This window comes from Phoenix dactylifera, chromosome 8, assembly GCF_051530095.1.
Source record: "Phoenix dactylifera cultivar Ajwa chromosome 8, Ajwa_hap1_PhDact_Kaust_v1.1, whole genome shotgun sequence".
Lineage (NCBI taxonomy): Eukaryota > Viridiplantae > Streptophyta > Magnoliopsida > Arecales > Arecaceae > Phoenix > Phoenix dactylifera.
In genome coordinates, this window is record NC_143197.1 from 1,146,217 (window position 1) to 1,172,672 (window position 26,456).

General features: G+C 38.7%; 4 protein-coding genes across 16 annotated transcripts; all 4 read left to right on the plus strand.

Annotated features, from left to right (window-relative positions):
• Positions 1–812: 812 nt before the first annotated feature.
• LOC103703590 (target of rapamycin complex subunit LST8-like) lies at positions 813–6,303 on the plus strand. Of its 12 annotated transcripts, none has more exons than XM_088702265.2 (9): positions 813–1,431; positions 2,094–2,194; positions 2,281–2,445; positions 4,292–4,369; positions 4,509–4,797; positions 4,925–5,115; positions 5,224–5,295; positions 5,392–5,538; positions 5,788–5,913. In XM_088702265.2, the coding sequence occupies exons 5-8, from the start codon at positions 4,562–4,564 to the stop codon at positions 5,481–5,483; spliced, it is 591 nt and encodes a 196-aa protein (XP_088558391.1). In that variant the 5' UTR covers positions 813–1,431; positions 2,094–2,194; positions 2,281–2,445; positions 4,292–4,369; positions 4,509–4,561; the 3' UTR covers positions 5,484–5,538; positions 5,788–5,913. The 12 variants fall into 12 exon arrangements, with proteins under 12 accessions (XP_088558391.1, XP_088558396.1, XP_026658954.2 ...); XM_088702272.2 differs by adding an exon at positions 6,096–6,303 and having other exon boundaries at positions 991–1,431; positions 2,281–4,369; positions 5,036–5,115; positions 5,788–6,009; XM_088702270.2 differs by lacking the exon at positions 5,788–5,913 and having other exon boundaries at positions 5,224–5,265; positions 5,392–5,686.
• An 825-nt stretch (positions 6,304–7,128) lies between these two features.
• On the plus strand, positions 7,129–8,783 carry LOC120103725 (uncharacterized). The gene has a single exon (XM_039124172.3). The coding sequence runs from the start codon at positions 7,273–7,275 to the stop codon at positions 7,954–7,956; it is 684 nt and encodes a 227-aa protein (XP_038980100.1). The 5' UTR covers positions 7,129–7,272; the 3' UTR covers positions 7,957–8,783.
• Positions 8,784–10,196: 1,413 nt separating this feature from the next.
• Positions 10,197–15,013, plus strand: LOC103703492 (Ribosomal protein S5 domain 2-like superfamily protein). Its single transcript, XM_008786361.6, has 5 exons — positions 10,197–10,970; positions 12,929–13,369; positions 13,691–13,771; positions 14,070–14,164; positions 14,263–15,013. The coding sequence occupies exons 1-4, from the start codon at positions 10,301–10,303 to the stop codon at positions 14,159–14,161; spliced, it is 1,284 nt and encodes a 427-aa protein (XP_008784583.4). The 5' UTR covers positions 10,197–10,300; the 3' UTR covers positions 14,162–14,164; positions 14,263–15,013.
• A 2,241-nt stretch (positions 15,014–17,254) lies between these two features.
• LOC103703491 (protein TRIGALACTOSYLDIACYLGLYCEROL 2, chloroplastic-like) lies at positions 17,255–26,002 on the plus strand. 2 transcript variants are annotated; one of them, XM_008786360.6, is made up of 6 exons: positions 17,255–17,434; positions 17,808–18,350; positions 19,440–19,769; positions 22,396–22,511; positions 25,251–25,341; positions 25,426–26,002. In XM_008786360.6, exons 2-6 carry the CDS (start codon positions 17,832–17,834, stop codon positions 25,516–25,518), a joined length of 1,149 nt encoding a protein of 382 aa, XP_008784582.3. In that variant the 5' UTR covers positions 17,255–17,434; positions 17,808–17,831; the 3' UTR covers positions 25,519–26,002. The 2 variants fall into 2 exon arrangements, with proteins under 2 accessions (XP_008784582.3, XP_088558402.2); XM_088702276.2 differs by lacking the exons at positions 25,251–25,341; positions 25,426–26,002 and adding an exon at positions 24,799–25,012 and having other exon boundaries at positions 17,264–17,434.
• The last annotated feature ends 454 nt before the right edge of the window (positions 26,003–26,456 follow it).

Consider the following 26,456-nt stretch of genomic DNA (forward strand, 5'->3'; position numbering starts at 1 on the left):
AATTATATCCACCATTGCTCGTCGGTGATATGATCCACTAGTTGTCATGTTCGATGATCTGACATCACACAATCATGGAGGATTGGTGGTAGATATTTATTGCTAGAGAATATGCATATAATAAAAAAAGTAGCGCTCATTATAGGCCACTGATGCATTACATATTAAACTAAAAATATATTCTAAAGATATTTATTTTTTAAAAAATAAATAAAAATAACCAAGTATCATGGTATTTTGATCTCTGCCATAACTACTATTGTGGATGATCTTTAACTTTATTTATTATTGATGGCAATTAAAATCACCGTCCACTGCCAACAATGATCTCTAACTACCATCATTAGTAATCTCCACTAATAATACCCACTATTGCTTGCCATCATTAATAATGTTAACTATTGCCTATAATGGTCATATATTGATGGTAGACGATCATTATTATCAGAGATGCTGCGCATATTTTTAATATATAACACTCATTAGAAATTACAAATATACATATATGAACTAAAGATATTCATATGGAGAAAATAAAATATGCAGACAAAATAATATTTTGATACTACCAAAAATAGAAAAATGTTCTAAAAAAATTAGATTTGAAGGACATAGTGAAGTAAGCTATTATTATAGAAATAACGAGCCAAGTTAATATTCATAGTGAATCCCTTCCAGCATTAGGTGATTAATACGAATTATTAATTATATCTATAATTGTCGAAGTGATTTTGTTTATATTAAAATATGTGCATGGGAATTGAGCTGGATCATTTGTTTCAAATATATGCATAAACTGATAAACTGCTATTGCACCAACATTTCAAATGTGCATTTGGAACTCTTTTACTATTTTCTAATGCGCGCATTAGTCCAATGGCTGCATCAGCTAGACCGCGGACGAAGAACTGGGGTTACATTCGTGGAAGCAAGATTAGGATTTATACTCCTCAATCTTTTTATAAACCCTTTTCTTGTTCGATTTACTTTGTTTCTCTCAGTTAAACGCTGCTCTCCGATGCTCTCTCTCTCTCTCTCTCTCTCTCTCTCTCTCTTTTGTTCCTTCCTTTTTTTTGGGTACAGCTCTCCGTCTCTCTTTTTAATGGATCACTACGGATGGAAGATCTCATTCATGGCTGAGGCGGAGTCATGATCCAGCGGAGGGGCGAGGCAATCGGTTGGGTGGTCGAGGGTTAAAAAAAAAGAAAAAGAACAAAATTTTCATCCCTAGCATATCATGATTTGTCCCGAGAGTTCTTTACGGAAGTAGTCGTTCTAGCTTCTGATTTCGTGGATGGATGGGGCAGGGCTGGGGGCATCAAGCTGAGCCAACCTTCGGTGATTCTTGCGACGGCGGGATATGACCACACCATCAAGTTCTGGGAGGCCAAAAGCGGTCGGTGCTACCGCACCATTCAGTACCCGGATTCTGTGAGTGGGTTTTTTTTTTAACCCTCAAATTTTTATGGGCTTCTTTCTTTCTTTCTTTCTTCAATTCAGTTTCATCTGTTACAGCATGCAACAGACGACGATTTTCTCCTTAAAATTGGATTTTGAGCGAAGATAAATCTGCTAGCTTTACAGTTTTGTCTTCTCGTGTTGGTGCTGAAAGGCAACATGTTTGCATTTCTTGCGGGTACATGGCCTGCTTGCTATTCTTCGTGCAATCTAGGATTCCTTAAGCCTTTCTTTGCACCGAACTCGGTATCTTCGGTAGATTATTATTTAATATGCTGCTAATGTGACAAAAGATTATTATTTTGATGAGAAGATGTAGCTAGTATTTGCTGCTGTTGGATAATATGTTGCTCCATTAAATTTATGATATACAGATAAAGCTTAACTGTGGGTTCTGCCTTTCTGCCGGAAGTTGTTTTCATGCAGCTTGCATCTTATTTTTGACTTTGAGTTGGAGCTTCATATATGATAGATATCTAACCTATCCTACTGATTTCTTATATTTTAATAATGTCAGGGCTCTAATATGACCCATGCTTTACAAACACACATATTTCATGACATAACTTAGGAAATTCAATGATCTTAAATCCTTTTACAACTATAACCTGATTTATCATGCATGATGTCTGCAGCAAGTTAATAGGATGGAGATAACCCCGATGAGCGATTCCTAGCTGCAGCTGGAAATCCTCGCATCCACCTTTTTGATGTTAACTCCAACAGCCCTCAGCCAGTACGTCTTTATGTTTGGAAGGGTTATAGTCTTTGCTATGGGTATTTTATATATTCTAATACTCTGCTTGCATTGTTTGGTGCCAGGTTATAAGCTATGATTCCCATACTAATAATGTGATGGCTGTGGGATTTCAATGGGATGGGAATTGGATATTTGGATGTATTCAGGTTCCGAAGGTGGCACGGCAAAAATATGGGATTTAAGGAATCTGAAACAGCTTGTTTTCATTGAATCTTGCTGTGGATGTGGTAACTTCTTCAATTTTTGAATTGCCAGTTAGCATTTGTTATCTGCAGAAGTTTTATACGCTGAACTGGTCCCTGACTTGCTGATTATCAAAAGTAGATCGACTTGGCATTTCGTATTGGTGCTGTGACTTCATTCATTGTTGACAGAAGCTTTCCGAATTATGTAGAATGCTAAAAGATACAAAATTGAAGGATATTATTGAAGAACAAGAAGTTGTAAAGGACCATGTATTGCACATTGGTACCCTAATACTATGCAGGTTATATTTTATATGTGTAAATTTGTTAGTTATTTCGATCCTCTCTTGCTTCCTGCTTTATTTTCTGCATCCCTGTTTCGGGACTGCGACTTGTCAATGAGAATATGAAAGTCGTGCAGCTGTTAACACAGTGGTTCTACATCCAAATCAGGTTCAGCTTTAGATGCTACTTGCAGATCTTTTAATGATGTGATCATGATGCAATCTGCTACTAAAACATCCTTTTGATATCCATTTTATTGGACAAATATTTCAAATATTTAACTAATGGTGCCCACAGTTTACTTCCAAATCTACCAATTTCTAGACCATATAGATTGTAAGTTGCTTTTTTTTTAAACTGTTGAAGCATCCCCCAGCTCTATTTTGCTTCCTGCTGTGTCCAGTAAGCAACAACTAAACAGATAAAATCTGGGTGTTTTTTTCCACCCCCAACTTCATGATAAGAGGTGTTAACATGAACTTGGTGCTGCTTATAGTGCCCTTTCCAATTCACTTGGTTCATAGTCTGTATACCAGTCCTCTCAAGTCCGTGCCACTAAACTCAAAACTAGACCCTTTCTGATACATTTCCAAATGTCGGTTTCCACTGTTCTAGAATGGATTGGAAATTGAACAAATGGGTTCCTTAATTTTTCTTTTAAATGAATTGCAAAATCTCAAGCATACATAGAACAGCAAAATAGAAGTCATCGGACAATGCAAGGGAGAAAAAATTTGAGCTGCAAGTGCATTATTGATGAAATAGAGCAAAGTAAGAGAGTAATTATGGGGCCTAAAAGAGGCATATACTGAAGTACACTGTTGAGGATTTATATCTGAAGCAAATAACTTGAGTTAGAAAATAATCAAGGAGAACTGTAGGAGATGATGAATGAGAATGAGGTGATCGAGGGCATAGTAAAATCCTACAACAATCTCTGACTGACTAGATCTGGGTTTTAGGACATTCATGCTGATGCTCTAAACTGCTTAAAGGAGCATGTCACTTGCGTTTGATGATAATTAGGAGAGCAGTGCTAGTGCTCCGTGACCCTTAACCTGGTCCTCCAAAGAAAGAGGACCAGGGGAACTAAATATTACAGTCCTAATACTCATACAACTATATCCAGTTCTGCATCTGTTATTTGCAATTATTATGAGCTTCTTAGAAATAGAAAAAGAGTATTGATGGTTAGTAGTTTGCAGATGAGTGTGTTTGATCCTCGCAAAAACAAGTTGCTAACTGCGACCATTTCAGTTTCTTATCCTGTCAAAGCGAAATGAATGTTAATTATTAAAGTAGTTTACTATTCTGAAATTATGCTCACAAATGAAAGACCAGAAGAATTGTTTTGCTTCTGATATCCTCCTATTGATGGATCTTTGGTTATCATTCAGTATCTTATACTTGGACCTAATACCTTCCTTTTCATGTGCATGCGCTTGCACGTGTATTTTTACTTGGGCCTAATACTTTGATCTGGCAATATGCCTCCTCTCTGAAACTGTGGCAGTTTCTATCCTGTCATAGTGATTCTAAGCAGTGGACCAAATTTGTCTGTCAACTTGAAGAATTCCTCAATGTACACTTTGTCATTTTGCAGAGAGACTTAATATCTGATGATCAAAATGGAAACATACGGGTGTGGGATCTGACAGCAAATTCATGCAGCTGTGAGTTGGTAAGTACATGCGTAATATGGTAAAATGATGAAATTTGCTAAGTGTCTTTGTATGTGTTCCTGAGAATTGACTGATCTTATTCAAAGGGACTTCCCCTTAAAAGGGTTTCTGTCAAACCAATGATTCACTTGAGTGCAGGCGCCTGCGATTGATACAGCTGTGAGTTCTCTAACAGTAATGTGGATGACAGCATGGTGGTTGCTGCAAATAATCATGGAATATGCTGTCTGGCGCCTGCTCAAAGTGACACAGTTATCTCAGTTCCTGTGCCCAGTTTATGCATAGTGATCTGCAACATTCTGATTCTCAAACTGGCATTCAACCTGCTGGAGACAATGACATACTTCGAACCGCTGCATAAGCTACAAGCACACGATGACTACATCTTGAAATGCCTACTTCCACTAGAATTTATTGATCCTCAGAGGTATGTAATCTGAGACTGATCTAGCAGTTAATAATAAATAATACCTTTATTGTATCCTCCAGAGTTTAAACTTCCATCATGACATTGTAAGGGTAAAGTATTTAAGATAGCTACATTATCTTAATAGGTATCATTCGAACAAATTATCCGCAGAGCAATTTCTCCATAAAACTCAGATCCTTGTGAATGCGGTATTCATATTTAGGATCTTACAAGTTCTCAGTGGAACTATTTCTAGGTATCTTGCCACTGCATCATCTGATCATACTGCTAAAATATGGAATGCTGATGGTCTCACCTTGGGACGAGCTTTAACAGGTAAGAAAACTTCATCAGATAGACAGCAAGCTAGTTCTCAACTCTCTCACTATTTTGCCTAGATCTCTATGTTTGCTAATAATCCCTCGTGGATTCTGAACACCTCAGGACAGCAGCGGTGGGTCTTGGATTGTGTGTTCTCCATGGATGGTGCTTATCTGAGAACACGTGCTAGATACAGTATATATATATAACTATTCTTGTTTTGTATCTTTGATTGTGCAATCCAATTCTGCGAACATTTGATGGTTACATCCCGTTGATTGCTATATGCAGCTTCTTCTGATACAACTGCAAGACTGCAGATGATGTCCACAGGGGAAGCCATTAGAGTTTATCAAGGGCACCACAAAGCAGCTGTCTGCTGATCGTGCCGAATCACCACCATCATGATCCTAATCCGTGTACAGATGTCATTCATGTGTAATAACATTTGATAGTTACATCCCGTTGCTTGTTTTCGGTCTTCTTATTTTTCAGTGTCATGAAGTTTCTATTACCAGTCAGCTTTGCTCATGCCTTTTCTACTGTTGTTGGTTGGTTGGTTGGTTGCGCCTTCCTTCCTTTCTCTTTTTTTCTTGTTCTTTATTGGGTTGGTTTGTGTGGGTGCCAGTTGGTTTTTTTCTTCTACTGGTGTGCAATTTTATGCTTAATATTCAATCATTCACTCAGGTCATAATCCAGAAGCACCCTGACCTTGCTTATGCCCAAGTATCATCTCCAGGCTTGAATGAATGATGGAAGAAAGTCTCCCATCTTCTTTTCCCAAGTTGACTAAGGGAACTCGACAGATGCTCGGTGGTTCAGACACCAGAATTCGGCTATATATCTGGATGCGAGAATGAGAGGTTGCCCCACAGCTTGATCTTGTCTTCCATGGATTGACACCCAAAGGTAAGGCAACAGCGATTCTTTCACCGAGTGTGCCTTCATTTATTGAACAAGTCGGTGGCCGACCAGCAGAATTCATTTCTTAACAGATAATGTCGTGAGACATTGGTTGGCATCGGTGAGAATCCAGACTCATGACTTCGTCATTTTATCGGTCGGCAGAAATGAATAAAGCCTTTCCCATTCAATGGAAAGATGCCATGCACGAGATTTCTGCCGTTCTCTCTCGCTAAATTGTACGAGAACAAACTCTGTGGCATGTTTACATCTTCCAATGTCAGAAACAAACGTTATCCACTTGTTAATTAGCAGACAGATTGTCACACACACACACACACACACACACAAAGAGAGAGACAGCAAGGTGATGCTACATTTATGAACGGATCTAAGAGCACTCTCTCGTATCCAGAACCACCACTCAGTGAAATCTACAAACTGATCAGTGATCCAAATCTACTGTTTGTCGGCTGAAAAGGAGAAACAGGAAAGAGGGTACATCTTGCACACCTGCGCAGTGGCATCAGCAGGTGCTGGGTCATTGTTGGATAGACTCGGGCTTCATTAATCTTGTCATGGAAGCATCCCATTTCTTCTGATGAAGAGCAGCTAACTTTATGTCACACCTACTTGCTAGCAAACAACGGTGGTTGATCGGTCCCTGATAGGCCTTCCGCTACTTGTTCCCAGCCGAATAGGTTAGCTGGGCTGTGACATATAGATATAAAATCTCGAATCACTGCGGGAAAGAGGCAATAATATGTCCCTACCTTATGCTTTCATTACAAGGAATTTAGTTCGCTCGCTCATAGTGATCAGATCAAAGACCAGGAATTTGGGCAGTCGTCACTTTGGAGTCTGAAACTTTCTTGGCATGCTTCCATGATTATGGGGCTCTGATTGCGAGAATTTTGGGCCAATCCACATGTACTTGGATCGGATTCACGCACGCAGCTCTACGACGCCAGCTCCAGTTCCATGGAACACCCATCCGCCGTGAAGAAATAGTAACGGAAGCCGTGCCATGATTGCTACGTCGAAACACCAACATCCTGAAAAGGAAAAGAAACACGCTGTCAAAAAGAAGACATTAAGAAAATACCATTAGTTTATAGTTTATAGAAGTAGTAGACCTTTCCTGGTGTCTCTACTCTTCAGTGTATCACCAAGAGGCCACGCCACCCTACTGATATTTAATAGGTCCAGTCCTCAAGGGGCAACAAAAGCTTCCGCTGCACCCACCAAAGAGTGAGGAGCAAGTGCTCCATGGAAGACAAGGAGAAGAAGAAGCAACAGAAGAAGCATACGCACCTCCATCAACAGCAGCAGACCAAGAACAAATCCAAATCCACCACGGACCCTCACTTCAAGCCGAGCTCCGACGTGAAAGGCATCCGATTCGGTGGCCAATTCATCGTCAGATCCTTCACCGTCCGCCGCGCCGCCCCGTTCGAGCTGCTAGGCCTTCTTGACATCTCCAATTCCCAGCAGAGCCGGAGCCATGGCCGTGGCCTCCCTTTCCCTTCCACCATCACCTACTTGCCTACCAACTTCACCATCTTAGCACACCATGCATGGCACACCCTCACGCTCGGACTCGGCACCAAGAAGTCCAAGGTCCTGCTCTTCGTCTTCGAGACCGAGGACATGAAGTTGGCCATGGACCGTCTCTGGCCACCACTGATCCCGTTAGGGGAGGTGAACCGGAAGCTCATACGGGGGCTCGCCGGGTGCGAGATGGCGAGGTTCAAGTTCAGGAAAGGATGCCTCACCTTCTACCTTTACGCAGTGCGGCGGCTCGGCATGGCCGGGTTCCCTCGGACAGATGATCTAAGAACCATTCTGGAGTCCGTTGTGGAGCTCAGCGATTTCCTGGATCACACGGCTATGCTCGCGTTGCCAAGCCAGAGGAGCATTTCTTTCTCGCCACCCGTCGCCATGGCGCACTGAGATATTCCCCATTTTGTCTGAATCCGAGCATTTCGGGATTGTTATACTCTCCACTCTCTCCTTAATTGTTTCTTCTACATCTCTTTGTTCTTTTTCTCACTCAGTGTGAGATGGTATGTCTTCATTACAGAGTGTGAACTGGATTATGTTGAATGATGCTTAGAAAACAACTGTATCTCCTCGATTATAAAATTTCGAACCATGTTACCTAAGCCCTCAGCTAATCTCCTGTTTTTTTAAGCTCAAAAGTCGTGTTTTGGTTCCTATTGCCTATCCACAGAGACCGACTTGGGGAAATAATGAGCTCTGTTCTGAAGCTGGAGTGATGGATCTGTTGCCGCTTGCCAGCCAACTTAGCACTGCAGAAATGCTCGAGATCCAAGGATGGATGGTGTCAGAGTTTCTGAATGCCATAGATTATTACCATGCCGCGAGTTAAGCTGAGGAGGGCTCTTTGGGGTCATAAAGAAATCCTGGCAGTTAATGAGGTGTGAGGCCCCAGAGTCGGAAGATATAGAATACTGGTAGATCAGAGAATTTGAATGCTGCCGAGGAAATATATAGCTGAACCTGCAAGAAAGTTGACTAAGAATGCTTGGGGCTTACTGCTTTAGGCATTCCATCCACACAAGAGTGCAATGCTTTGTGGTTTTTGTTGAAGAAATCTCTCACTGAAATCTATGAGAAGAACTCCCAGTCTTGTTAGATGCTATGTCACCATAATCACCAAATAATTCTAGTGTCATCAGATTGTTCATTAGATTTCCTTCGCGTATTCCATGAATTGTACTCAGATGATTCAAAATTTTTCTTTTTTCATGCATTCATATAACAATGAATTCTGCAAAAATTATTCAAAAACTTTTATATGATATATACCCATAGCAGCTACATCTGCAAGCAGCTGTACTAAAATATTATCAGTTATTTATGTTCTTTTATATGTCATCCAAGCTTATCAAGTAAAGAGGGTGTGCTTAGACCTTGAGATGAAGATAAAATGATGACTATTGGTAAGAAAAAGGTGGCTGGCAACTTGCAAAGGGAAAGGTAAAGAGAGTCCAAGTCTGGCATCTCGTTGTATCTTTTGCACAAAAGAATCATTCACTTTTTTTTTTCTTTTTTTTTCAAGATGTGCACCATTAGATAATGCAATAGCCGCAGATAGACAAAAAAGAGAGCTCGGAGTCTTTTGAGATCTGTGTGAGGCATAATTTAACTGTTGATGTTGCGAAAGAAGATAAACTATTCTCTCGCAGGAAAGATACAATCCGGACCTTTTTTTATGCTTTTGGCCCACCAAGCACTGGGCACGTGGTTGGCGCATCCTTTTGGAGCATGCTCAGGGCCCAGAGCCAGCCCATTCCATAGACTAAATTGTGTATTAATTACTATTATTATGCTTTTGTTATCAAGCAAAGGCATCACTTATTAGTATTTTGCTGAGGGTAGCCTTCAAGTAACTAAAGGTGGCAGCATGCACCGTGCAGGTGCTCGAGTACAGGCATACATGCATATGCTCCACAAAGAAATCAGCTATCAATGTACGATGATGGCAATATACTTCAAATTGTGGCAAAATTCTCTTTAATTATGTCTGAAGGTTAAATGATTCTTCAAATTATTCATGAGAACTTTAAATGCTTTTTGAACACATGATTTTTACTAACTTTGCACGAATTATCATTGGGCTGTGACTTCCACATGATTTTTTTTATTAGTTCTTGTCACAACTATGTATATTTGTTCCCAAAGGATCAAGCCAACTAGGTGCCAGTTTATATTCTTTAAACCAATCATTTTAGGTTTAACTCAGCTAGGGTACGCAAGTTCAAATCCTGGTCCTAATCCTAATACTACAGAAAATCCATATTTCTTAATTTTTCTATCCTCAGAATAAATCCAACTAAATCTCTCATGTAAAGAAACTAAATTTTATGGTGGCATGGCCTTACAAGCTAAGCATGTTTTCAGAGAGGCAAACGGTGCAGTTGATTATGTGGCTTCATATGTGGCTAGTCACTCCAGAGTCACTTTATGAATTAGAAAAGAGGATTTGGTACTCCGAAGTTTATTAAAAATAAATAAATAAATAAATAAATAAAAGACTAAACTTCTATGAAAAAAAAAGATTCTAATATTGGTCGAATTTGAGGTTGTCCAGGTCGAGCTGCACGTCGGTGGTCGTTGGGTCGTGTTGCTAATGGGCCGTCTAAGGCCCAAATCAAAGGAAAGGGCGCGTGGGTAGTCCTCCATCCGGCCCATTTGCAACCAAGATACAGAGCGAACGTAAAACCCCAAAAACCCTAACGGGCGGAGCCTCCACGATGTTCTCCCTTCCAAGATGCTCTCCCGCCTCATTTCTCGGCCGCTCCACCTCCGCCTCCTAACCCTAACCCTAGTTTCTTCCTCCCACCCCCTTTCACCCTCCTCCTCTTATCCCCCTCCTCGCCTTCCGCCTCCTCCCCGTCTTCCTCACGGCGAACCCAATCCAGGCTTCTTCCTCCAATCCCTGAGAGCCTTCTCGACCAATCGCGGGGACGGCGGCGGCGGCGATGGTGACGGCACCTGGAAGTTCTCGCAGGAGAAGGAGGTGGTGGACTCCGTATTCGGCGACGAAGAAGGTAGCCTCGCCGGGATTGCAGAGGGCGGCAAGGATGCCGCCGGATCGGAGGCGGCTGCTGGAGCCGGCTTGAAGGGCGGCGATCCCTGGTCGTCCCAGGATTCCACTTTGGAGAAGAAAGGGGATATATTTGTTGAGATCGATCGGGAGTTTGCATCGAAGGAGGAGATGGGAGGGGCTGGAGAGGATGAATGGGAGACGGCTGAAGGGTATAAGTCGTGGACTTTGGGGGAAGAGGAAGATCGGGTGGATTTATTTGACACTGAAGGAGAAAAAGGGCTGGGATTTGAAGGGATTGGGGATGTTGGGATTGAGGATTTGGAAAAGGAGCGCATTGAGGAGCAGAAGCAAATGGAGAAGAAAGAGCAAGAACTCCTAGCTACACTGAAAGGTAACAAAGATTTTTGCTACTTTTGGATTAAGTTGGGAAATCTAAACTTCCCCCCTTCTGTGTTATGCTGAAATTTCGTGGATATGGATCATTATTTCTCTGGTTTGTGTGTGATTAGAAGTTTGTTATTAAAAGGAATTCTTATGGAATTCATTAGCGACTGTTCTATGTGGAAATTGCATGACATGAACTGTATTATGATCGGTCTGTCAGGGCTCTAGAAATAGAGGAGGGAAACATATTACTTGATGCTCTAAGAAACTGGGTCATGGTGAATGACATCGAACTTATGTGTGGTTAGGAACCATAAATGGTGGTTTTGGAATGGGTGATATCAAGTTCATACTGTTACCGAACCTAACTATGATAGATGCAGAATGAGATTTGTATTTGGTCGATGTTAGGAAATCATTTATACATTTGATACAACATTCTTATTGAGAGGATATGCCTTTGCTATTTACGGCTATATATTTCACAATGGAGCCTTCCATTAAGAGATTGCTTTGACTTAGAGTTATGAAATATCATGAGACAAGTTGTAGAGATTGTTGTTGTCTTCCATTCTCATCATCATCTTCTGTTCTATCATCATGTTCCTGCTTCTTTGTTGCCTTCCTCTAGACTCTTTTATCTTAATCTTAAAATGCTGTAGCACATGACCTAATACTCAAGTTCTTGAACTTGAGAATTACTTCAGGTCTTGGAATACATGACAGTGTATTACTCCAACACACAGCCACCATATGTAGTTTGTTTGTCAACTTGTGGAAAAGGAACAGCTAATTGGGTTTAGCTCTCTAGTGTAGCTTGGCTCCTCAGACCAGGTGGACAAATGAAGAAGGGTTCTTGGATTGGTTAGTTGCAGAAGATCTTATAGCCTAGTAGAGTGATAAGACCAACTAGCGGAATTATGGATGCTATGGCATTGCCTCTAAGGAGAGATTCAATCCAAAGTTGCCCGGATGTTTCCTTCTAGAGGAAAAACCATCATTTACAAATGTGAGGTAGATGGGACAAGATGCTTTTGTGATCATCTTTAAGAGTAGCTTAAGGCATTGCGAAAGTTAGGAGCTCACACTGGCAGTTATCTAGAATTTAAGGGATCCCTTATTCTTTGAGGACATGAGGCTTGAGATGGAAGCCATGTAGGCTTCACTTAGAAATTCTGCAGCTTAACTGATGGGCTTCATTATATGGTTTTATCACTTATTTGTGTTTGGGCAATACCAGGGAGAATTAAGCATTTTGATTTTTTTTTTTTCACCTAAGAGGCCATCACACTGGGAAGTGAATTCCTATTTGTCCACCGCATGACAATTAATGACCATTCATGTTTTCTTTTTTGTTTTCTTTCTTCCTTTGTTTGTTCTGCATCATACTTTTCTAACTGAACCATTCCCTGTCTCATTGGAGAAGGAATTAAACAATTTTCTTGCAGTTTACTTTTGACTGATGCAGTTTTAATTCTTCCTTACTCTTTGACCATCATGCTGGAAACTTCCTTTAACTTTATTATTTCTCTTTAGAAGCTGTGTTTGGCAGGCGGTGTTCAAACATGTTTCTGAAATGCTTTGTTCCTGAACTGAGTTTACCTTTTTTTTCTTTCAAATTGTTCATTGTGCCTCATTCAGTCCATTCTCCAGTTGTTTATTGTCCAAACTATAATTTGTTGTTGATTGCCCTATCTATTATTTCAATGGTGCAATTCAAATTTCAATTCTGCTTGCTGTCTCTTGAACTTTGTAGCCGAACGCTTGAATTCTTTTTTTGAGTCAGAGATGGGGCATGGACTTCAAAAACTCTTAAAGCACAGACATGGTATCAGAAATATGTATTTTTTTTTTTTTAACAAAAGGAGATTTTGATTCAAAGCGTCCTGCATAATTCACTTGTAGATTTGATTGCACAGAGATCCAAACTAATGCTTTCTTGGGATTCCATAATTATAATTGCAGGTCCAAATCGGGCATTTGGGGATCTGATTGCAGCATCGGGAATTACAGAAGATATGATTGATAGCTTGATTCTTCTAAAGGATGTCAGAGGTATCAAAGGGTTGCCTCCTCTACATGAAATAGAAGACAAAGCCATAGCGCGAATGAATGCAACATCTACAAGAACTGAAATTGAGCGAATGAAGCAAGAGGAAATTGCAAAAGCACGGGTTAGACAGGTTGATGAAAAAGGAAGGGCTTATGGAACTGGAAGAAGGAAATGCAGTGTAGCTCGTGTATGGATTCAACCTGGTGATGGGAAGTTTATCGTCAATGACAAGCACTTTGATGCATACTTCCCAATTCTCGACCATCGAGCTGAGCTTCTTCGTCCATTTACTGTGACAAACACTTTGGGTCTTTGGGATGTAAATTGCACTGTGAAAGGCGGTGGTGTCTCAGGTAAGCACTCTGTCTTACAGTTTTGCATGCCATCACATGCCTTTATTAGCAGTCACTCCTGTACCTGCTTGGATGACTTGAACCTTCTGTTAAGCTTAATGAGACTGCATGCCTTGTTTGTGTTATGTAGCATTCTTTTGCTTCCGGTTGCTGATTCTGTAAGGCATCATTATAACATGATCAGATGCATTGCTTCATGATAAGCTCTTTGTATGGAGTTACAAGATCATGTGAAACACATGCTGTTGTAATTTGTCTGGAGAAGAAACTATTGTTCTTTCTCTTATTTGAGCTTGCATTTGATTTAGCTTCATATTGCAGGTCAGGTCGGAGCTATCCGCTTGGGAATCAGCAGGGCCCTGCAAAACTGGGAACCAGGGCTTCGGCCATACCTCAAAGCAGGTAAAATTTGAAAAAGCAACATTCATGTATAATATCTTGTACCTGTTATTTAGATAATCAAGCTTTTTCATTTTGATTCTTTAACATTTTAAGGTTGCTGATACCCTCTTTCTACTTGTCTCCTTGATAAATGTCATAGACAACCTTTTTTTTTTTTTTTGATATCAATCACCCCATTCCCTGAGACTGATTTAAATTAGCTAATGGTAGAGTTAGAACGATAATTTAACTCAGAATCTGAACTTTTCTTTTTTTATTAATTGCTGATTGCTGACATGGCATCTGTGCATCAATCCAGCTGGGTACTTGACGAGGGACCCACGTGTTGTTGAAAGGAAAAAGCCTGGAAAGGCAAAAGCAAGAAAGAGCTTCCAATGGGTCAAGAGATAACAGGTACCATTGCTTCGTGTCTTTTATCTGGTGGTCCTGTACATCCATATGCTGCATCACTTTAAAGTTTGAACGTAACCTACCCTGGATGTCATGTACAGCTTTCAGCTTTGCAGCTTCATCTTGACCAGCTCACCTTACCAATACAAAGCCGAGCGAATCTTATATTTGTTGGTGCTGCTGGCAGCAACATTGCAACCATGATTTTGTTGTGCATCACCTGATGTCCCTTGTCATACAAGCCAGAAATCTTTGTGATGATTAAGTCAGAATGTGGAGAACACGAGAACAAAGTTTCGATGCCTGTCCTGGTACGTCTGCTACTATATTGGAGCCTTGATTCTCTGCTTAAGAGCATTTATCTTTGCCCCAGTGAGACCATGATGGGCAATTGTGATGGTGTCAGAAAGTCTGTTCCTGGTTCTTAAGCCTGTCATCCCGTCTGTCATACTTAGAAGTCCAAGTGATAAATTGATCAAGGGATTCCATTATTTATTTATTTTCTGTTTGAAATTTGTCAAATTTCTGTTATTTGATTGAACATTGGCGATTGTTTGCCTTGGCTTCGAATCATGTTGCCTTTTATTTGGGTCCAATAAAGCGTGCAATGTTGTGGTGACAACGTTGCGAGGAAGCAAACCATCTTTTGCATGTTACCCGTCAATCGCTGCCCTAAAGTTAATGATACTTGCTGCTGCTGGTTGATTTCCAATGGATCTTGGCCCTTATTTGAGGTAACATCCTCTCGCCACATGATTGTCGTGGCAGAGTCTTTAGATATCCTATCTAAAGTCTCACTGCAACTGTAATCAGTTCTGAATGACTTTTCCTTGACAAAATTTGTTTCTTTGATGGTAGTTGATTTATTCTTTAGTTCCTTTAAACATTGATTTGCTACATTAAAATCCGCAAATCCTGTATGTGCCAGAATTGACAGAATTAAGGGGGCTGAATAGCTGTAATTTTCTTTTTTTTTCTCCCCTGTGGGTGCATGGTAATGATAGGATATTGTTTAAAGCTGCTAATTTCGTGCACTTTTTTTCAGACATTCTTTTTAATAATAAAATACGGCCACCAATCAGTCAACTGCTGAAAGTGGAAATTAAGATTTATTATCACAGGCTGCCGAAGTAAATTCAATGGCATTCCTTTGATTGTGGATGGAAAGGTCTGTCTCAAGCTGCATCATTTATTGTTGTTGGATAAACTCTCCAATGGCAGTAGAAATGTGGATCAGTCTAATGGTGCTTAGATCCATTGTATGCTATATTTTAGGCGGAAATCCTTCTGCCTATCTACCCGTCCATCCAATGAATGCCTGTAATGATCTCTTAGCCGGATAAAGCTACAGTACTAAGTCACTCACAAGGTCGCCCTCTGTAATTCCTCCCAGTAGCTGGTTATAACAAGAATCAGAGCAGTTGCAGTTCTAAAACTTAGTTATGCAGAGAACAAAATTCAACAATAATAATTCCATCTCAAAAGTGATTAAACGAAGCACAGGAGATACAAGAAATACATAAGAGCTTATAATTATATGGGTAACACACTGACACAGTACCATAGAACGCTAAAAAACCGGACCAAAGACCAGACAGGACATACTTCAGCCCGCAGACTCATCATTGAAATCGCAAACATAACATCTGTGGCAAATGATAACAAATTAAATAAACTAAAGTACCGTTCACTGTTTTATAGTCATCAAGGTCCTTTCTTCCCTCGTCATATTTATATAATTCCATAAAACACTCTTATTTATGTATCTCACAATCTGTTTTTCTTTTTTCTTCCGTTTTTCCCTCTGTCCTTCAACAAGTGAACTAGCAGGGTTACAACATTTTCTGAAAGATGCTCTAATGTCTGCCGATCTTATATCATCATGAACTCCAAACCCCAAAAGGGAAGAGAGAGAACATTGCTGGGGGGTGATTTCTGTACTCCAATTTTGAACCAGGAGTCTCTTCAATGCATATTTCGTACCGCAAAAAATTGTACAAATTTTTACTGCAGAGGATCATGCATGCTTGGATAGGGAAAATGTCTTTTTTTTTTAAAAAAAAAAGGATGAATATTGCCCATCTCTCAACCTATCTTTGGCATGTCAGCTCTGCTTGGTATAAGAATACAACAAAAGTACTTATCCATTTTGAGGATGGACTACATCTAAACATGTACCTCATTTCAATGCAAAACACACACCGTCCAGGATCTGAGGGCACGGGGCAGAATTCTAGTAATACGGCAAATCTAACCTTAAAATAATAGAAGTACCGTTTCTTTTCTGAAAAAAATTGAAATTGCGATTGGAATGGTGAGTGCATCAAGTTAGTTTCATCGTGAAATAACAACGAGGGTATTTGATATGGGCTGATCATCATAAGATCAAAGGTGATGTAGCTGGAGGTGACAAAATCATTATATTTGGTTATACCATAACGATCTTATATAGCAATGATTCTAAATTATCGCTACTTCTTAAATTGTCATCCAATCTAGTAATAGAAAACTGTTCTTGAAGTAAAAAAAAAAAAATATATATATATATATATCAATGTACCTATTAATCATATCATTAATCAATTATTATTTTAAAATATATTAAAAAATATTAAAAAAGGAAAAAAAGAAAAAAAGAAAATATTATACGTTATATTTATATTATGAAATTATTTAATATATTAATTATACATTCTTTTTAATAAAATAAATATTTTTTATTAAAATAATAATATATTATAAGCCTAAATAAAAAATAATAATTCTATAACAATAATTAATATATTTGATAAAATTAATAATTTATATGATTAATAAATATATTTTATAAAATATATCAAAAGATAGTTTTGGCATCATACGGATAATAAATTTGTGTTTTTATAAAATGTTAAATAAATTACTCATAAATATGTGAGAATTTTTAATTATTAAAATATACATGATCGGAAGATAAAAGATCATCGCATCTAAAGTTTTGTTGGTGTCTTGGTGATCTCATGGGCACCGAAAGGCCACCGAAAGGCACGCGAGTTAGCCGGTTCCGATTATTCCGGAAAACAGTACTTAACGCCTTAACCCCTTGAGTTCGCTACTAATAGCGCGTTGTTCCTCCCTGAAGGAGAGCGGGCCATCAGCGCCGTCATTGGGCAGATGGAAGGAGAAACGAGCCAAAGAGAGGCGTAAGAGCTGCAAAAAAGAACTTCCTTTTTTCTATCTCCTTCAATCGCCTATCTTTTCAATCTAAGTTCAGATCAGAAAGCCCATATCCAGGTTCCCACCATTTCCTTTTCCCTCTTCAAGAATTCTTTATATGATTGATGTCTGAATTTCTAGGTTTTCCGTTCTCTCCAGGGGTTTTAATTATTTTTTTCGCTATCATGTATGCTTTGAGGACTGTAGGGTTTATATTTGCATTGCAGCTTCTCCAAGTTTAGCCCTGTCATGTTTTCTTTGATGCCGTAGCTCTTGTTAGGGTTTAGTCGTATGATCTTACTGTCTGATTAGTTCTTTTTCTCGAATTTCGTATCTCTGGTCCATTCGCTCTTTATTTAAATCTCGATCGCATGTCTGCTTTCTAGTGTTTTCCCGTGGACTAATTTGAATCCACTGCTGAAATATCGCTCGATCTCTTTCTGATTTCCAGAGCGAAAATTTCTGTACTGGAAAGATGGCCGGCAGTCCGTGGATTCAGCCCGTCACTTGTAGATCTTTAATTACCTTCCCTTCGATTTGCCCTGTTCATAATTCTCAGAATTTTATCCCTCGTCTTCCCTCCAAACCTTCGAAGAAGAAGCTTTATCAAGCAAGGGCAAGTTCTGCAAGTGCGGGTCAGAATCCATCATCTTCTCCGAAGGGAAAGAACCCATTGGCACTTGTACTCGAAGTTCCGGGGACCATCTGGAAGCGAACTTTGCAACCACTTAGTGATTTCGGGTCTGGTCGAAGTAGCATCTGGGAGGGTGGAGTCGGGCTGTTTATGGTTTCTGGGGCAGCTCTTCTTGCCCTCGCACTTGTGTGGTTGAGGGGGTTCAATTTGAGGTCACGGTTCAGGAAATATCAGGCGGTGTTTGAATTCTCCCAAGCTTGTGGAATTTGCGTGGGAACACCAGTCAGGATACGAGGGGTGACCGTCGGAAGTGTGGTCCAAGTTAATTCATCTTTGAAAAGTATTGATGCAACTGTTGAGGTGTGTGTGCTTTGCTCTATCAACTTCTCATTTACATGAATATATTTGGATCTGCTTTCACTCTGATTACTTAGTAGTGCCTTGTGGATCACTTATTCTTGGTTTCAATGAGCTTTATAAACTGGATTCTTTTCTCTCGTTCAACTTACTTTTGATTCAATAGTATATTCTTCTCATCTATCCTGAGCTAATCATCTTCGAGGTAATCTTTGGTTTCTACAGATGTATCATTTCTTTGTAGCACTGATATTGAATTTGCCAACAATTCTTCGATGTGTTTAAAGTTGAACCATGATAAATTCATAAGACTTGCATTTTTTGTTATTAGCATTTTGGATACATAGGTCGAAAGATGAAAGATTGATTGTTATGCCATTAGCTTGAGAAAAATATTTAATACTGTTGGCTTTTGGGGGCTATTTCTATAAAAGAGCAGGCTAGAATGGTCCTAGGAAGAGGCATGAGGAGTCAAGGGATGACAAAATGTTTGAACGAAAATAATGGGAGATTTTTCAAATACAGTTTACCATGTCAAGAACTCGTCCTTGAATAGGAAGCAATAATAAAGTGTTAACCTTAAATTGTCGATATCTCATTGCATATCTATTTATTTTATTTTTTTATTAATTGTTGACTGCTCTTTTATAATCAAGGAGAATGGAATGGTTGATAAATCCAGTTTCACTGCATGCATCAAGTCACCTGATTCTTAAGTTTTGATCTTCATCTTCTGAATTGGAAAAAATGTTTTAGTCTTTTAAGGTTCATCTTCTTTTTTTGATATTTTCCAGGACTGTAAAGTAACATGATTTAAAGTTACGATTCAGTTGGTGCTCTTTCAGATTTAAAAGGTTCTGTATAACATTAATTCTGAATGCAGTGTTTATATTTCTAGGATTCTAAGGTGAAATTCACAAATTGCATATAGAAAATCTTTAGACTCGGAAAGCTTGTCATTTGTTTTAAATGATAAATGACATGTATGGAAAAGGGTTTCTGAAGCAATTGCATGTTTGCGTATTGCATTATGTAATTGATCATAAATTTGAAATTAACTTATAATTAGTCCCTTAACCTTTTGTTTGGCAGGTTGAGGATGACAAAATTATTATACCTCAAAATTCTTTGGTTGAGGTTAATCAGTCTGGCCTTCTTATGGAGACATTGATTGATATTACACCACGAGATCCACTTCCTACACCATCTGCAGGCCCCCTTGATCCAGATTGTGCCAAAGAGGGTCTTATTGTTTGTGATAAAGAGAGGATAAGAGGAAAACAGGGGGTAAGCTTGGATGAATTGGTTGGAATATTTACCCGTCTTGGACGAGAAATGGAAGAAATCGGCATTTCTAAAAGCTACAGATTGGCAGAAAAGGTTGCATCTGTTGTAGAAGAAGCACAACCCCTCCTTGCAGAGGTGCAGACATATATATTCTCTATCCATTTTACCTAATATTTGAAAGTCTATTGCATCTTCAATCATTCTGATAATTGAAAATCTGTTGTCATCGATTTGTTTTCGCACACTCCACTAACCCAGTGTCAATATACATTGGATATTGAGCTATAACAAGAGCTTCTGGAGGAGTATATCTGTTGTCATCCATCAGTTTTCACACGCCCCACTAACCCAGTATTAATATACATTGCATATTGAACTATGACAAAAACATCTAGAGGAATACATCACAGAGACTGAAATTAATCACTAGTCTTGCTAACACATATGCAATGTAATGTCAACAATGTGGTAGTTCTTTTAATGATCACCCTGCAATAACTCTTGTCGTGTATTGATCATGAATAGTTAAAAGGATTGTGCATTCATGACGACTGCGTCATCATACACTAAGGGCTTGTTAGAGAGGATATGCCTTAAAAGTCATTTGCATGCAATTTGGAACATTTTGCATGATCACTAAACATTATTAGGTATGCATCACACATCGGTCTCAGAGCTAGAAAAGAGTTCACGTTGCTCCAAGGGAGTTAACCATGTGGTTGGAGTGTTTATCATGGGGAGGACTGTATATTCTTAAATATTTGAAATATTGTTCACCTGAAGTTGGGCATCACACCTTTATAGTTGTCGAGTTGTATGGTGATATCATTCTCCACCAAGGTGGTAATTTTGTATCGATACCCAAGTGCGCGATCGCTGCATGGTCGACAATCACCATCAAGGACCAAGGTGCGAACCAGATGCACAGTTTGCAAATAATTCCTTGACTTGAAGAATAAGACACCATGCTGCACTCTAGAGGACAATAAATTTGGGGTCAAATCTATTTGTTGACTAAGGTACGTCGGCTTATTTTTTTGGTAGGGAGTATACTAGTTTACTGGGACTAGATGTGAGTGAGGGTTTTAGCTATCAAACAAAGGAACCTTCATATGACATTGTGTCCACATTAAGACGGAGGCATGTTCAAACACCGGAGTCTTGGGCCCCAATCATTTATTTATGGTTTTGGAAAAAAAATAATTTAGTTTTTCAGAATTATATATTTAGTGATCAATTATTTTGCAAAAAGTTTTGTGCGAATAGCTTTACCCCAATGTGTGTGACATGATCCTGGTCCTGGTAGGCCATGACATCACGTGACTAAGGGTTTGGACTAGGACCATGGTTGGTGGCCAAAATAAGGCTGGTCACTAAAACCTAACCATAGTCCTATATGTACATGGGATGGCGGTGACATAAGGGTGTAGAAAACTTCTGAAATCATGTAGAAAATCGACAAAGGAGGCGTTGTAGGCTTGTCTCCGAGAAAAAGAAAGGAAGAAAGAGAAAAGGCTAGATCTAAAGTAATAGATATTATTCCTTCAAGCATTGCATCCCCTAGACACACAGATAGCTGGAGTTTGGAGGCTAAGAAAGCTTCGAGGATCGTGCATGTGGACCAACATGTCTGTGGATAGTAAAGCTTGGAGGATCATATACTTTTGTGATCTTAGTGCCCTCTTGTAAAAGCAAAAATCAACTCCATAATCACCTAATGACTCAGTACTTTTTTTAAACCCTTTGAGCATGCTTTTACATGTTTTTAAATCGTGAGCAGGGTCCTAGAATTCCACCGAATGCATCTAGGATGGATCACCAATGTCCTTCAGGACTAGATTGTATGTTAGATTAAAAGATGCTTCTGATACGTATGCAATTGAAGGCCTGAAACACCCTGATACTATTTCAGAAATATGAGCCAGACTAAAGAACATCAACTTCTTTGATCTTCTGGTCAATTTTTCTTTCCTTTTCCCTTAATCTCCAAGGTCTTAACTAATTTAGTTGATTTTGAAGTTCAAATCTTTATAACTTAAATGATATATCTTAGTTAATCATTCTCATGACCAAATGAAGAGTCACTTTTGTGTGTGGATGAGTAGGTCATGGAGGAAACTAAGTTTGTTTTCTGTGTGCTTTGAGGATATTGAAACTCAAGCTTTTTTTCCTTTAAAAAAAAAACCTACTTGTCCAGCATATTAGATTTAATAATATTATTAAGGATCTAATCTTAATATCCTATCTGGGACCAATACTGCATTTTCTGTATGTTAAATCTTTCTTGCTAACTTGTCTTTATGGCCAGAAAATGTAGTTTTGAGTTCATTTCGGTTGGTTGGTCATGCAAGAACCTTTCCATTGTTCTACCTGCCTTTCAGAATCTATTGGTTATATTTTGTAGTTCAGCATTTGAGATTCAAGTGGCGCTATTTTCACGTAATTTCATACTAGGTCCTGAAAGTACACCTTTAAGTTTGAAACATTTCCATGCTGCAAACATACTCGCATCTACTACTCAGGCAAAATCTGCCATAGCTTTTCTTGCTTCCTCACAAGCAGACTTGACAGTGAAGGAGCATTTTTCATGCATAATCTCATTATATTAATGCATCCATATTTCATATTTTTGTCATCAGCTGCTCTTGAACATGACTTTATAGTTCTGTTTTGTCTTTAAGGAATCATGAAGGATGTAGCTACAAATTAAAAACAACTAGGCATGCTTACATGCGTAGGTTTTTGCTTTAGTGATGTGCAGATTGAAGCCCTGGCTGAAAATATACAGCCATTGCTTGCTGAGGTTCGTGACAGTGGTTTGCTGAAGGATGTGGAGAGTTTAACCAAAAGCCTGGCTGATGCAACTGAGGATTTGAGGTATAATTATTGAACCTCAATTTTCTAAACTAGCTATTTTCATTTCGATTTTAATCAGCAACTCACTATATTTAAAGTTTATACCAGTCTATTGATACTTGAATTCTTCACATGTTGTTTGAGCGGTGATGTCATAGGATTGGTATCAAGTTGCACTAATATGCTTGCTTAGATATTTTCTGGGTAACTTTAAGGGGTTTGGCAAGATTGGATTTTTCCCTTTTATGTTTTTAAACAAAGCATAAACTTGTTTATGGCCCTTTAAGGCATGTAATAACCTACAAGGCTTTTCTAAAACTGATTTCCTTTTATCGTTCATAAATTCAGTCAAGTAATTACGGATTCCAGGAATTAGCTTAAGTTTGGTGGTGACAAGCTTAAGGTTGATTAAGATTTATTGTCGCTTGAATGTTAGTTAAGTGCACAGATTTTAGTCATTATTCTTGGTTATGATTAATGCAGTTATCTTGAAGATAATTGATGGAACAAACTAGTCGAAATCTGTACTGCTATTCAAGATTGCATTTTATAGCTGGTCATGCCTTTTGATAGACCCTTCTTCTTGATGCTGCCCCTAGTCTGAGCACCTTTTGGTTGGTTTGACTTCCATTTTTTGAGAAACCTTGGTTGGAGTCCATTGGATACTCCAAAATAGTACATAAAGAAGTACATCTTAGTAGATCCTCTTCATAGATGTCTGAGTGAGTAAAAAAGTTGACAAAAACAAGTTCTTGCTAAAATAGTTCCTTAGAACCTTTGTCGCTACATACCTTTTTCTTTTTGTGCCTGAGATCTAGTCCAACTAACACTTACATGTAACTGAAGGCCTGCTGTTCTCTAGTTTCTTATAGTTAGCTGCATAAACCATTGTGACAATTACGGAACAGCCTAGCATTTGATAATCTCTTGGGAACAAAGAAAAACTCTTATTCGACTCTTTAAAGTCTTTAATATACTATTTCTGAACTGAAAGATACCGTTATGAGCCTATGAGGAATTGTTTTTGGATTTTCATTCAAACTTTAATATCTGATGCATTAAATAATATCTAATTCATCTTATGCTAATCCAGCCCATCCATTTATATTCTCAGTATGCGGTTGATCATGCATTCTAACAGAAATTTGACGTATTTTTGAACTCCATTGTTGGGGTTGGCATGACTTTAATCATCTTGTCATTGTATCACTCTGGCAAAGCCTTAGTGAAAGTGGGGCTCCATTTTTATGCTAATAGAGAGAAGTAATATTCCCCTCACAATAACCTTCTTCACTATTGTGAAAAATTAATGGAAGACGAAGCTTTTTCTGTTTTTTCTGTTTTTTTGGTTTTTATTTTATTTTTTCTAGACTCTCGCTAATTTATGGGGAATCCAAATCTTGGATGTTTCCTTTCCTCGTTGCATTTATTTAACCTGGAAAACATATTTTTCTTTTTCCCGGTTATGCGGCCCATGAAATGAGCACCAATTCATGAGGGGTTGGCAAACATATATCACACTTAAGATAAAGCTAAACCATTATATTTAGAATAGGTCTTGCAAGTTATTTTGCATTGTCTTTGTATAATCTGTTGGATTAGATACTTCTTCAAAAGTCCATTGTGTCTTCCATGTCATAGATTTCAGTTCTTGTGGAGATTTTGCATGTCTTGAGTAAGAAAATCTGGAAGGATTTCAGAGTATATCATGTACCTTTCCTATTTTCAATCTGGTTGAAATTTGGTCTTCTTGTTCTATGCTAGTAACAAAATGTTGTAATTTCTAGCGATCCTTGTGAGAAAAAATGCAGTCAGCATCCAGTTTAATTAGAACAAAACTGATTGTCTGCACTCTCTGGAATCTAATTCATGATAAACATGTGAAAAATCACATATCTAACCATGCAGGTTGCAAAGGTAATATGAAAAAGATGGTGTTATGTAATTTTGTGATGCTTACTTTTCTTCTTGCATTCTGCAAACTTGTCAGTTTTTCCATTAAAAATAGATAATCTTAATGCCCAATTTGCACCAGTTGTAAAAGTGGTCTCAACTTTTATTATACGTGCATTTCGTACGGGTTAAATTTCAAATCGTTCAGAAGACAATTACTTTACTTTGAAGTTTGAAGGTTTGACTGGCAATAAATGCATGTGCCCCTACTTTTCTTTTTGAGTGCTCAATTCATGCTTAGATTTTTTTTTTCCTCCAATATGCATTCTGTTTCCTTTCTCTCAGACTTCTCAATATGTTTGTTTTTTTTTCTTTATCCTTTTTAAGATTAATATTCAGTATATCACTTTTTTAGGTCAAGGATTATGCTGCATATTTTCCTCCTATTTTTTTCTATCAAAATTAGAGGTGAATATAGATGGAAATGAAGGATTGAAGATTCAAATATGAGTAGATAATTACTCCTATTTGCCAAAGGTGTAGATATGCAGCACTAGATCTTTCCATTGGGGAAAATCTTGGATCACTATATCTGGCCATCGCTATATGGTAATAGATGGAAGATTAGGGGGCACTGGATCAAGTCCAATGACTGCCCGCTTGTATTGTGCTACTTTCCCCTCTATTTGGATGAAAGACTGCGCGATACAGGGAGAGCATTGGATTATATCTGCCGCTCTACCCCATCCTCCATTATTTCTCTTATTGTGGTCGCCACGTAGGGTGACATAAACTGGTTCCCTTCTCACTGATATTAAACATGGTGGTTGTGCATGTTACTAGCTACTAACTTTTATGGTCTTGCAGGAAGGTGCAGTCTGCCCTTTTAACTCCTGAGAATGCTGAACTTATCAGGCAGTCTACTTTCACACTTCTATCTACACTGAAAAATATTGAGGTGGGACCTTTGTCCTCTTTCTGATTTCCTATTTCTGAGATTAAGATTTTTATTTATATAATAAATTTCTACATGAATTCGCAGAGTGTAAGTTCTGACGTCTCAGGCTTCACGGGTGATGAAGCTACAAGACAGAATCTGAAGTTGCTAATAAAGTCTCTTAGCAGGATTTTATGAAGATTTCTGAAGCCTGACTGTTACCAATACCAGCTAGACTCCTATGTTAAACTTTTGACAGCAGAAGGTTACATATGGGAGGGGAAGTGGGAAGAGACATCACGCATGTCTACAATTCTTAGGTCTGAAGTTTGAAAGAGAACTTGACCCAATCTCTCTCTAAAAGAAACATGAAGTTATGATAGGAACTTTTTTTCTTCATTTCCCCCCTTTGTACCTCTAGAGTTTCCTTCAGTGCAACTGCTTTCAGGTCTCATGCCGTGATACGTGCATGAGGCAGTTGGAGATTTTTTTCGAAAATTTTATCATGGAACATTGTAGGAGTTGTCAATCTTTGTGAGCATGACTTTCTTTGAGTAGTCATGTTTTCCATCAAAAAAAGACTTTGGACTAGTCATGTATAATTTTCTTTTCTGTCATACTTGACCATTTGGTATTGTGAATTGGCATGTATGAAGTTACCATACCAAGCTTGCTGATTTAACGAGACCTCCAAAGCATAGATCTTCGTTTATCTTGCACCTTCCACGGCTCAACTTGGTATGAGCTGATTTAATTTTCAATACTATATTGATTCCTTATGAAAGCATTTGTAAATTAATTGCATCTCTTGCTGACTTCCGAATCATCTTACTAAATCCTCTCTGTTCTTATTGACCAGGGTTTTCCTGTCTCATCTTGTAAGATCGTTTTAGCCACTCCTTGTGTTCGGTCTTGATGCAGTTGTTACTCTGCAAAAAATGGCATCATGCATTAGAACACGAGCAGGTCAGGTAACTGAAATGTCTAAAAGGAAGATAACTGACCCAGACTATAAACCTGTGGCACCCAGGGCTGTAGTGTGAGCACTCCAAATATGTCACGTACCTCCGGATTGTTATCTGCTTAAAAGTCTGCCAAGTTCCAGCAAATTACGTATCTATGATTCGCCAAATAAT

What these genes read in the sequence shown, in the direction of transcription:
- LOC103703492 (XM_008786361.6), top strand. Translation starts at nt 10,301, where the DNA reads ATGCTCTCCCGCCTCATTTCTCGGCCGCTCCACCTCCGCCTCCTAACC. An exon ending in ACTCCTAGCTACACTGAAAG is followed by an intron (nt 10,971 to 12,928) that starts GTAACAAAGATT and finishes TTATAATTGCAG; the next exon opens with GTCCAAATCGGGCATTTGGG. An exon ending in TCGGCCATACCTCAAAGCAG is followed by an intron (nt 13,772 to 14,069) that starts GTAAAATTTGAA and finishes GCATCAATCCAG; the next exon opens with CTGGGTACTTGACGAGGGAC.
- LOC103703590 (XM_088702265.2), top strand. Translation starts at nt 4,562, where the DNA reads ATGGTGGTTGCTGCAAATAATCATGGAATATGCTGTCTGGCGCCTGCT. An exon ending in GAATTTATTGATCCTCAGAG is followed by an intron (nt 4,798 to 4,924) that starts GTATGTAATCTG and finishes TTATCTTAATAG; the next exon opens with GTATCATTCGAACAAATTAT. An exon ending in CTTGGGACGAGCTTTAACAG is followed by an intron (nt 5,116 to 5,223) that starts GTAAGAAAACTT and finishes TGAACACCTCAG; the next exon opens with GACAGCAGCGGTGGGTCTTG.
- LOC103703491 (XM_008786360.6), top strand. Translation starts at nt 17,832, where the DNA reads ATGGCCGGCAGTCCGTGGATTCAGCCCGTCACTTGTAGATCTTTAATT. An exon ending in GTATTGATGCAACTGTTGAG is followed by an intron (nt 18,351 to 19,439) that starts GTGTGTGTGCTT and finishes TTTGTTTGGCAG; the next exon opens with GTTGAGGATGACAAAATTAT. An exon ending in CACAACCCCTCCTTGCAGAG is followed by an intron (nt 19,770 to 22,395) that starts GTGCAGACATAT and finishes AGTGATGTGCAG; the next exon opens with ATTGAAGCCCTGGCTGAAAA.
- LOC120103725 (XM_039124172.3), top strand. Translation starts at nt 7,273, where the DNA reads ATGGAAGACAAGGAGAAGAAGAAGCAACAGAAGAAGCATACGCACCTC.